At 37.0% G+C, this 12,191-nt stretch overlaps 1 protein-coding gene across 1 annotated transcript; it reads right to left on the reverse strand.

The window, feature by feature from the left end:
- Positions 1-5,386: 5,386 nt before the first annotated feature.
- On the reverse strand, positions 5,387-9,082 carry LOC137392317 (dynein axonemal heavy chain 7-like). Its single transcript, XM_068078997.1, has 5 exons — positions 8,963-9,082; positions 8,674-8,877; positions 8,014-8,199; positions 6,213-6,455; positions 5,387-5,461 (listed from the first exon to the last, which is right to left on the reverse strand). Exons 1-5 carry the CDS (start codon positions 9,080-9,082, stop codon positions 5,387-5,389), a joined length of 828 nt encoding a protein of 275 aa, XP_067935098.1.
- Positions 9,083-12,191: the final 3,109 nt, after the last annotated feature.

The raw sequence follows: 12,191 nt of genomic DNA on the forward strand, positions 1-12,191 counted from the left end.
TTTTCAGCATTGCCAGTTTTTGATCAAGCGCTTAATCTATGGTATTAACAAGGTATACATCATAGAACAAGCCTCCAACAACCAGCAGGGGCACACAACTACATGAATGTTCACCGAATCAAAATTAATATCAACTTGGTGCCAGAACAAAACTAGAAGGCGCCAGCGCATCTGTTATGTTTTACATCAGCCTGAGAAATGCGTGGTTCAACCACAGAAGGCTGAGGTATATTACTGCTAGCGTTAGACATGGTGTCACCAGCTGGGCCTGACCTAGCGACTAACTTGTTCCTACCAGCAAGGCTAGACTCGGTATCGCTGTGGTTATGCCGCGGCTGCATGAATGGGGAGTAGCTGGAGTATGAAATCGAAAGAGGGTAAGCTGTGGATGCCATCGATTTCCCCGCCACGCTCCTAGGTCCAAAAGCTTAACTCACAGAATAATCTACCTTGTATCCTGGTTCTTCAGCAAACTTTTACGTGTCAGACATCAAATGTTACTTTAAGAATTCATGATAAGCAACAGCAATTTGTAAGTGTCAAGACATCTCTCAGTATCTGTCTCTCTGTCTGTCTAGTTTACAGAAATGAGTTTAAGTTGGGCAGCTAAAAAGGATAGGCGAGCAAACAAGTTATTAACAAGCTTATTCTTTAAAGGCAGTATGTTAAATGTGTAAACTGGGTTGGTAGTCATAGAAACCATTTATAATAACATAATATAACAGTTCGTAGTTGAACTACTTCATCTATATATATATATTTCACAAACTTAATCGTATGTGTATTCGTGTCGAATCATTTTCATTGTCCAGCTATAGCTATTATTTTAGTATTGCGGCACACATTACGATGCCCCTGATAAGAAATTTCGATCTAAGGTGTTATCATATTTGATATACCGTAACCACACGCTAATTATTTTAGCAATGCGCCCACATGTTACGATGCCCTTGCTAAAAAAAATTTATATATGGGTCAAGGCCAATTCTTCTCACGCGGACATTTATGGGGAGAACTTCTACATTCTCTTGCCGTTCGGTCAGACAAAAGCAGTACGAAATCTCTTTTTACATTTGCACCAATACCGATTGTGTAGTTGTTTTGGTAGTGTTTTGTGTAGTTCAAATAAGTTAAGAAAAAAAAGTAATAGCTAAATGAAGTCTGTTTTGCTACGGGTACAATAAAAGATGATTCGGTAATGATAACATTAATACGAACTGAGAAAACAAAATAAAAATGCTGAATATGTTGAATTAATAATAACAATTCTTACATAGAAGTGTGTGTATAAAAAAGGTTACTGTTCCATCAGAAGCTATCCATCAAAACTTTTCTTATGATATGCAGTTTGAAAGTTAGAATGTTGTTATATGTTAAATACAAATCAATTTTCTAACCAAAACCTTTTTTTTTTACCCAGGCAGCGCATAGTACTGACACACTTGTGTAAGATACCTGTATCTTGACTATGACCTAGTTTCATCTTGCCTCTGCCTAGCTGCGGTTTCTACATACCGATGTCAGAACAACTCTCATGTCAGAGCTACATATCTTTTATACATTAAGTTGTTATTTTACTATACACAAAAGATAAGAACGTAACACTTTTCTATAACATTTCATCATTTGACATTTGACAATTACTACAAGACCAACATCTTTTCCTGCCAAGACTGTCTGTGTCACCATTCGTGTCAGCCTCCATAAACATTCCAACTAAGCTAATGATCTGTCCGCATCCGCTTGCTTATCTTTGTCTGTGCGCCTGGAACAAAATTAGTTGTGTAAATATTATTCTGCAACCTTTTCGTATCTTGTGTTTGACTCATGCCACACATATTTTATGCAAGTCATACTCTCCTATATAAGGGAATCCCATCTTGTTTGTGAGGAGTCTTTCGTTCAAACATTCATACTGATACTCTTACGCTCATATTTTATTATACATTCTTGCTAAGTAATATAGATCGTTAAATATACTGATCTTAAATACAACCTCTGTCTCGTTATCGCAGTATTAAATCTTGTGGTAGAAAAACAGTTCTACAAACATTGGCTTAAACAGAATAAGCCCCCTAAGGGTAACATTGCTAAGAAGGACGTTAGCAACGGGTTATCACACTGGTGTCAGAAGTTTTGGCGTGCGATGGGAGACAGTGAGGAAAACTCATTGGTGAGTCTTCAAGATCCAATGGAGCGGGTCAACCAGAGGTTTGCGCAGATGGGTGATGTCGTGGACCGGCAGCAGAATGCACTAGACGCTGTGGACAGGAAAACTGACAGTATTGAGCGTATGATTCGAACGTTGACAGAGAGGGTGTCAGAGATAGCTGACAGAGGACCTGCAATGAGGGGAGAGAGCCATTTCCTTCCAGCGGAAGATCCAGAGGTAAGTTTTGGTGGCAACCTATTAGATCGCAATGGCTATGAGGTAAGGCAATCTCGTAGGAGCGACTGGGTGAGGTTTGGCTTAAGTTTTACTGGGAAAAGTGAAGAAAATTTTGATAGTTTCTCAATGCAATTTGAAACTTGTTGTTTATTGAATGAGGTGCCCAAGTCTTCTTATGTGCTGGTTTTACAGCTATATTTTAAAGGTCTTGCTGTGGCATATTTAAAGGAAATTGTTAGAGCAGAAGGCAGTTCGGTAACTTATGAAAAAGTAAAAAGGCTCATGAAAACTAAGTTGAATGCATGCAAAGGTGATGAGCAAGTAGCGTTGGAAGTCTCAGCAGTGAGACAGGGAAGCACGGAAAGCGTGCGCAAGTATTATGAACGCTTCAGAAAAATTGTTGCGAGTGGAAGCGCTGGGGAAGACAGCCCTTATATTTTGCTTCACTTCAGAGCGGGTTTGCATTCAGCTATTAGAGACAAAATAATGGGCACACCATGCAAAAACTTATCAGATATTTTGAGAGCTGCAGTTGGTGTAGAAACTGCGCTACTAGCAGATAAAAATGTTTCTGATGTTTCTGACGTTTCCGCAAATTACCAGAGTGGCAGGCCTCACCCAGTTCAAAACAAACGGTTTGACAAGACAGTTAGAAAATGTTTTTTGTGTATGTCGGACAAACATCTAGCTAGATTTTGTGACAAGAAAGCTGTGAGTAGTAGGGAAGGTCAGCAAGGCCAAGCTAGGCCAGGGCAGGCTAGGTTTCAGTTGTACCAACAACCTAGACTAAACTTTGACAATAGCAGCAATAGAGGCCAGCATAGAGTAAATAGCCAGCAAAATGAGATGCCGAAATGGTTCAAGGATTGGCTAGCGAGTCAAAAATCTCCAGTTACTGAGCAATCTGTCACAAATCCCCCGCGAGCAGCATATGCTTCGGCCGAAGTGCCCCTTGCAAATTCTACGAGACAGCCAGCTAGTGTAGCGCTCAACCAGGCACGAGATAATACAACTGTAGTTTTTGACAACATGGCTTTTGAATATGTTGAGGCACCAGTTGCACAGGAAGTTAAAGCAAAAGTAATGGGTCCAATAATTTACCGTGTAGCCACAATAGTACCCGCGGTTGTTTTTGAAGTAGCACAGGTTTCGCAGGTAAATGTTGAGACAAGTAAGGTCGGCAGTAGGACTAAGGTAGCTCCTATTGTGCCTAGCGAATGGGTAAGCAGGGAACAAGCCTACGAATTGATTTCACTCGATGTAGCTGAAACTGAGCAAGTGATGACTAACAAGTAGTGCAAGTAGGGTAGTGCAAGTGAAGTGAGTGCAAGCGGTTTGCAGAGACAATTGAATAGCGATAATGAGGCTAATTATCACCCTTCTAGACCACCTAGTGTAACTAGAAGGAATGTTGGTAGTGGACTTGGAATGTCATATGCCATGAGTTTCTTGTTTACATTCCTTGCGCTCTTGACTATGTGCCAAGCTCAGTCCCAAATGCTTTGCCGGACTGGGCTTACTGTAGCAAAATTTCTATTGCCCAAATTGCCTCCTTGCATACTATCAGACACCACTGCCGCACATGACCCCTACGATTTGACATTGACTTTATATAAGCCCAATTTGGTCCAATACAAAAGCAGAGCATTTCATTGCAAAATTATGTCAAACTCGTTTAGTTTATAAGTTTACATACCTCTCTGGATCAATAGATGTGGATTGTCAGTAATTACCTGGAGACGATGAGGTACAATTAGAAATAATAAATTTGGATTTTCGGTTATGTCTAGTAAATTGAAAGGAGAGTACAAGTCAGGAGAATCAATTTTGGATAAATCATTGGTGGTTAAATTACGGTTGGAACAATCAATTTTAAATAAAGTGCTGGAACAAAAGCAGACGGTGATTAATAAGCAAAACATGAGTGCAAAATAGTAAGGATGCACGAGTACATAATTGATAAATTGTACTATACAGTCTGCTAGAAAATATTGAGTTCTTATCAATATCCGGTTATTGCATAGAGTATTCGATTTGGCTAAACAGGAATTGGCTTACCCTTTCTAAATTGGTCCTCAAAATTAGCATGCATTAGCGAGCATGCAACTCTTGTTGAATGCTGAATTAGCATTCAAAATTCGTTTTCCCCTTGCATCAACCAAAAAAACCAACCTACTACAACCTTGACACCGACTAGGATTTCCCACTGCATCTAGGAGACGCCATCAACGGTTCACTGCCGCTGCCCGGAGACTATACTCACTCATTTCCACAAAGTTAAGTAGTTTCATATAAAATAAATAAATAAAAATAAAGAGAATACGCAATTCCTGTGTTTCTGTAAATGCATCATGGCATATGTTACACCTATTATTAGTGCTGAACTTTTGCTCTTGAGTGTTAGGTGCTTTCTCTCCCTTAATATTTTTCTTTATTGCACCTAAAGTTTTTTTGAGCGAAGGGAAGAGGAGCAACATATGCAACCTATTTGCCATTGTATTTTATCATGTTGTAAAATTTTTTTTTAATATTTTACAGTTTATGTTCCTTTTCTTTCATGTTCACCTGAGTGACCTTAGTCAGAGGCCTGATTAGTAGGTAAGGCTTCATTTAGTTATCAATGTACTATTGTATTTTGATACAACTTTTGCTGAGATTTTGCTTTTTGTTGCTAGGAGCAGTAACCACATATGCTGATGGATAGCGGGTACTGCAAATTGGGAGTCATCGACAAGATACATGAAGGTGCAGCCTTGGTTGGGATATATTTGGTAGCAGCGATCTGCTCCAGGCCACATGCGAGACTCGTAAGCGCAGATTACATTTACAAAGACATTACCAAAACATGGAACGATGGTAGCTATACAAAGAAGAACCCCTCGTCACCAACACTCTACCCCCATTCCTTTTGCCTCGTTCAAGAAATAGACAGTCGAACCTCCAACTTCATCACCCCTGCTCCTTTTACCTTAAGAAGATTTACCGCCGTATCGTCGTCTAAGGAGGAAGGTGTAAGATACCTGTATCTTGACTATGACCTAGTTTCATCTTGCCTCTGCCTAGCTGCGGTTTCTACATACCGATGTCAGAACAACTCTCATGTCAGAGCTACATATCTTTTATACATTAAGTTGTTATTTTACTATACACAAAAGATAAGAACGTAACACTTTTCTATAACATTTCATCATTTGACATTTGACAATTACTACAAGACCAACATCTTTTCCTGCCAAGACTGTCTGTGTCACCATTCGTGTCAGCCTCCATAAACATTCCAACTAAGCTAATGATCTGTCCGCATCCGCTTGCTTATCTTTGTCTGTGCGCCTGGAACAAAATTAGTTGTGTAAATATTATTCTGCAACCTTTTCGTATCTTGTGTTTGACTCATGCCACACATATTTTATGCAAGTCATACTCTCCTATATAAGGGAATCCCATCTTGTTTGTGAGGAGTCTTTCATTCAAACATTCATACTGATACTCTTACACTCATATTTTATTATACATTCTCGCTAAGTAATATAGATCGTTAAATATACTGATCTTAAATACAACCTCTGTCTCGTTATCGCAGTATTAAATCTTGTGGTAGAAAAACAGTTCTACAAACATTGGCTTAAACAGAATAAGCCCCCTAAGGGTAACATTGCTAAGAAGGACGTTAGCAACGGGTTATCACACTTGCATAATACTGACACACCTGCATAGTACTGACACACCTGCATAGTACAGACACAACTGCAGTCTTAAAACACCAAACATATCTTTCTCCCCAGCACATGCAGCCCTATAGCAACGTGAATAAAGAAATACTTACGTGCATGAAGAGGTTTATGAACCAGTTAAGAGAGTATTGGTACATGGGATCTATATTGCCGAGGTCAGATATTGTGAAGAAAAGAATGCTACCATGTTTAGCCACTGGCTTGTACACAGACCGCGTGTCATCAATCTCTTTTTCTGTGCGCGATGTAATTTCTTGCTTGCGAGAAATCTCCTCAGATAAAACTTTGGATGAGGACAGAATATCGATGGCCGCTTCATCTTCCAGAATATTCCCCTAATCAACAGGCAAGCTTCGTGAGACACTTTATTTTTGTACCAAGTTGCAGAATATATCCTGGTCAAACTTTTATTCCTGCACTTGGTCTTTCTAAGTAACTCACAGCTAACAGTCTGCATGAATCAGTTTGTACTCTATTCATACACACTAGTAACTTTTCCTGACCAAATAGTCAACTTTTTGCTTCAAGGAGGGGCGTATGATATAGAAAGAACAACCAACAGTCAAGGAGGGGCGTATGATATAGAAAGAACAACCAACAGTCAAGGAGGGGCGTATGATATAGAGAGAACAACCATTAGTATATGATCAATCATCCAATGTTCATCAAACATGCTCAACTCATAAATAACAGGGTATGCGTAACAAATTTAATACAAATTATTACCAATCTGCTAAATCAATTATTTTATTTCAAGGAAGTTCTGTGTAACCCCTGAAAGCGCAGCAGTATTCAAACAAACAATGAAGGATTATATACCATGAAAATTTTAATGAATGCAGCCAACATTAATTTTTAAACGGCACAACTGTGTTTTATAAAATTGAGATATTTATTTTCTTTCATATATAGTAAAATTAAGCGCTCGTAGTAGTTTTTAAAAAGGTAGAAAACATAACATTTGGATTACTGTGCTGATCATTTAGTTTTGGCTATAATTAGTTTTATGGATGTGGGTTTACAGAGGTGAGCTTTAGTTAAAATCTATCTTTATACTGAGTGGATGTCTGTGAATATAATCACATCCATTCACTCGCTTTCTTAACAACAATTCTTTTCTTCATCATAAACAGAACAAATTTACCGTTTACAACCAACTAGCTTATTTCCTGAATATAACCTTTGTTATAAAATCCGCAATAACAGTGTAATTGTCATTACAAAATTTCTATATGAACCATAATAAACTTTAAACCAGTTCTAGAATAATTATGTAAGATTATTATGAATGACCTTTTTATAAGGTTTATTACATAAATATGTTTGGGTGCCATAAGATAGATTTTATGCATTTGGAAGATGTAATTATTCTGCTATGGACTTTAATAAAATGATGCTTTACTAAAGATGAATTTACACAAAAAATTACTATATTTTATCAGAAAGCATCGGCATTTTTTATCATTGGCGATTGTTTTTGATGTTTGAGGTGATCTGACTACCAGGACGTTTCAAGATTAAAATCGACAATACCTGATCGCAGTTAACTCACAATGAATGCACTAGTTGCTATGGTTGCTATAGTTGAGATCGGCTATTACATTCAAGTTGCAGCATTACATATCGCTATTTTACCAGCCTCTTTGCAAATAAAGACGTCATAATCACATTTTCGCTTGATCTGAGCATTTTAACTGTGATCAAGTTTAGTCAATTTCACTCTTGAATCATCCTGGCAGTCAGACCACTTCAAACATCAAAAACAATCACCAATGATAGAAAAATACCAATACTTTCTGGTAAAATCTACTGAATAAAATCTTTAGTGGGTGTTTAGCAAAGTTGTAGTAACCTACCCTCTGGCAACAAGAGAACTAAACATAGCAAACCAACCTGGGAGGCAAAGAGAACCTCCAAAATCTTATCTTTAATTTCTTTGAGATTGCGTTTGTTGGCAGCGCCTTCTAAAATCAGTTCATTTTTCTTTTCCTCCAAAGCAGGCTTTTCTTTGGCAATGACGATTCCCAACAGTTGATCCTCGAGTCCGGAGGGAGTGATCATAAAATTGAGCAGTGTTACCTAAAAAGAGGAGCAGAGAGTCATAAGTACTACATAAGTACTACATAAGTACTACATAAGTACTACATAAGTACTACATAAGTACTACATAAGTACTACATAAGTACTACATAAGTACTACATAAGTACTACATAAGTACTACATAAGTACTACATAAGTACTACATAAGTACTACATAAGTACTACATAAGTACTACATAAGTACTACATAAGTACTACATAAGTACTACATAAGTACTACATAAGTACTACATAAGTACTACATAAGTACTACATAAGTACTACATACTACATAAGTACTACATAAGTACTACATAAGTACTACATACCGAGAAGAGTGTAGAGTGATGAATGATATATAACTATAAGTCTAATCAAACCATGCAAAGGCCATTGTGACCATCATAAAGAACTTGACTATGACTTGCATATGACAAGGAGCAGGAAAGGCTGAGCTATAAAAACAGACTTACCTTAACTGAGATCTCAGGTAAATAGTGAGGGTTTCTGAGAGATGTGGTGATGTAGAGTTTAAAATCGCCGCTGTATTCCACAATCTGATCGCCTACTTTGATGAAATCAACCCCGGCGGTCTTGAAGGTCTGTTTGAGTAAAATGGGTTCGAGAATGGGGTCGAGCTCCTCTTCTACATTTTCCAACAAGCATGGATTCCCAAACTGCAAAAGGTAGCGGCTTATCTACAGTAATATGTCACAATTGTGAGGGAGAGATAGAAGAAGATCATGAGGCGTAAATTGCTACCTGCAAGCAGTTCTCTAGAACTCGGGTGTAGTTGTTATCCGATAGCTTAATCACTGACAGCTTGTTCACTTTCTCCTTGTTCTTAACCCATTTGTTGGCCTGGCCTTGAGGATCAATCATAAGGGGCCACCGATTGGCTGAGTGAACAATGATACCTAAATACAACCAGCAAAGGCGATTGATGAATCTGTTGCAGCAAATGATATGGGAAGACAATCTCTGATATTTATAAAAAAGCACAAATATAGTTACATCGATATATACATTTCTTAATGTTGGTATGTGTATTCGTCGGTTTGGTTGTCCAGCTAAAGCTATTATTTTAGCATTGCGCTCACACGTTATGAATCCCCAATTAGGAAATTTCGATCTAAGGCGTTATCATATTTGATATATCGTAAGCACACGCTCACTATTTTAGCAAAGCGCCCACACGTTACGAAGCCCCGGCTAAGAAATATTTTGTGACCTATGCATATGCAGCACGGTGCTTCTTCATTTTTATTTCGCTAGGGCTAATTTGTTCAGCCCCACCATATCGGCAATAATTTATCAACGAGCTTAAAATTTGGCAACTTGTGTAGTGATTATATACGTTATAAAAAGATATCAGTGGCTCGCCATGGCGAGTTCGGCGTTATCCGTTACGGTAAAACGGTTTCGCAAATATAAAATCATTTAATAATAAAATTTCAGCTAAATGACATATTTATTGATACATTGCGCTCACGGTTTACTATGCCCTTATAAAACACAATGCTTTCCGTCAAACAGTATCAACAAACATTTCTACAAAATAAATAATCGGCGACTGTTGCAGTGCTTTTCATTTGGTCATAATGATTTTTATTTTGTATTAGTTGTATCATTACCAAATAATCTGTTTCGTAATTTACTTACTTGCTATTAGTTTCACATCTACATTTAGTTCTCTACTTATTTATTCCAGCTGCTCAGAATACTTTTTCCCAACTGCACTATGCTTCCTTGATTCTCATTTGGTACCTTGCATTCCACATTCATTCTTTTATTTATTTACGACTTTTACGTTATTTCTTTTAGTTCTATTTAAAACATCTTTGCTTATATATGAATATTTTTCAATTTGTTATTTAACGTTTATTTTTATAGCGATATAGTATATTAACAAGCGCAATTTCCTTTCCTCAACACACGAATATTGAGTTGCTACACACATGTTTCACGAACGTTCCTATCAGTGCTCGCTTTGTGCATTAACTTACACATATTTCCATTTAAACCTAACCAATTAGTAATTCATGATCAATTTCACATTTTACAGCAAACATTTGTAAAATTACTATAAGATTATATGTTAAATTATCGGTAAGATTTGCTGAACTATCGTGTAAGATAAGAAGTATCAGTCATTCCTCACTCTCTTACATTTACATTTATATATACAGATTTACATTCTTTTATTACATTTATAAATTTGTTATAACTTATAAAGTTTATAATATGGGTTTTTAAAGTTTGTTTCACTATCGTTATTACTTCAATTTGTATTTTTTAAACATTTGTAATTTGAATATTGTGTTTTAAGTTTAAACAATCATTTTCCTATCACATTTTACAACAAACATCTGTGAGATTATCTGTAAGATTTGCTGGACTATCGTGTAAGATTAGAAGTATCAGTTATTCCTCACTCTCTTATATTTACATTTATATACACAGACTCGCTGTGCTACCCGGCGTTGCCCAGGTAATAAATAAGCCTTTAGTCCGAAAATTGATTTGTATTTAACATATAACAACATTTGCCGTTCTAACTTTTAAACTCCATATCATGAGGAAAATGTTTCGTGCAGTTCAAATAAATTTAAAAAAACTCGACTATAAAAATGTTTAGATGTAAATGTGAAATAATTAACAAGTAATAGCTAAATTAAGTCGGTTTTGCTACGGTTACAATGAAAGATGATTCGGTAATGATAACATTGATACAAACTGAAAAAACAAAATAAAAATGCTGAATATGTTGAATTAATAATAATAATTTTTGCATAGAAGTGTGTGTGTATAAAAAAGGTTACTGTTCCATCAGAAGCTATTCATCAAAACTTTTCTTATGATATGCAGTTTGAAAGTTAGAATGTTGTTATATGTTAAATACAAATCAATTTTCTGACCAAAAACTTTTTTATTACCCAGGCAGCGCCGGGTAGCACAGCTAGCTTTTACACATCTGTAACATACAAACATCAAACTAAATAATGTGAGCGAACAGCTTCTCGTGACGTTATGCGATGACCGGGTCATACGCAAAGCCGCTAGGCATTTGTTCTCATATAATGACTTATATTGATTAGCTAGCAATTCGATTTCTGTAGTCTAGTGGGCAGGGCGTCCGACTAGTGAACAGCGGAGTCCGAAATCGAATCTTTTTCGATATGGAATCTTTATTCCAAGATTTTACGATCTATAGCCGGAATGCATACCAACATATCCACAAACACACTTTGAGAAATATATATATAGATACATATTACTCTTTATTATTCCAGCTCTACAAGCATGAAAAGATGGAACATTTATGTACAATTCAATACAATCAAGTGTAACGCTGAAATGAGTTAGCAAATAATAAACATCCAAATAGTTACACATGTAAATGCAAAAATGTCAAAAAATAAACATGCTCAAAGCTGAGCAGAGGTTCATTAAAGTTGTCACACTGTTCTTTACAGCGATATGGAAAGTGGTGCCTTTGGCTTTGTAGTTTGCAGTTTTTTGCTTTATGCTTTTTAAGCACAGTTGTTAATATAGCAAGTGCTGAGTGTTAGTCCATCGGCTTTTCATGCAAGCTGGCTTCTGCATTACATGGCTAATCCGAGGATAGTTGGACGCATCCATACCTGCCAACTATCGCGCATTGGGCGTGAGACTCACGCAATCACCCCAAAGAAAATATGACAATGCGTGAAATTTTTGCCCCACTTTTTCCTCAATTTTATATATGCTATTATTGATACATCAATTGCCCCAAAATCAAATCTCAAGCATTGCCCCATTCTTGGGTTGGCAGGCCTGGACGCATGCAGTGATTAGGAGAGCTAGGCTTAACAAATCCATCACACATCTATAAACATACTAACTAGCCAGATGTGCAACACTAGAGATTTCTAATAAAAAACTTTGTAATTAAATATTCAATGCAGCATTTCGCCTCTAACGGCACACCCAACGAGCTGCTATAAATGTG

This window comes from Watersipora subatra, chromosome 3 (assembly GCF_963576615.1).
Source record: "Watersipora subatra chromosome 3, tzWatSuba1.1, whole genome shotgun sequence".
Classification (NCBI taxonomy): Eukaryota; Metazoa; Bryozoa; class Gymnolaemata; order Cheilostomatida; family Watersiporidae; genus Watersipora; species Watersipora subatra.

Excerpts from the sequence above, each read along its gene's own strand:
- LOC137392317 (XM_068078997.1), bottom strand. The coding sequence starts at position 9,082 with ATGATTGATCCTCAAGGCCAGGCCAACAAATGGGTTAAGAACAAGGAG. Across the intron at positions 8,878-8,962 it reads TTCTAGAGAACTGCTTGCAG|TTTGGGAATCCATGCTTGTT; the intron begins GTAGCAATTTAC and ends TACCTTTTGCAG. Across the intron at positions 5,462-6,212 it reads TCATAAACCTCTTCATGCAC|AAACCGCAGCTAGGCAGAGG; the intron begins GTAAGTATTTCT and ends ATCGGTATGTAG.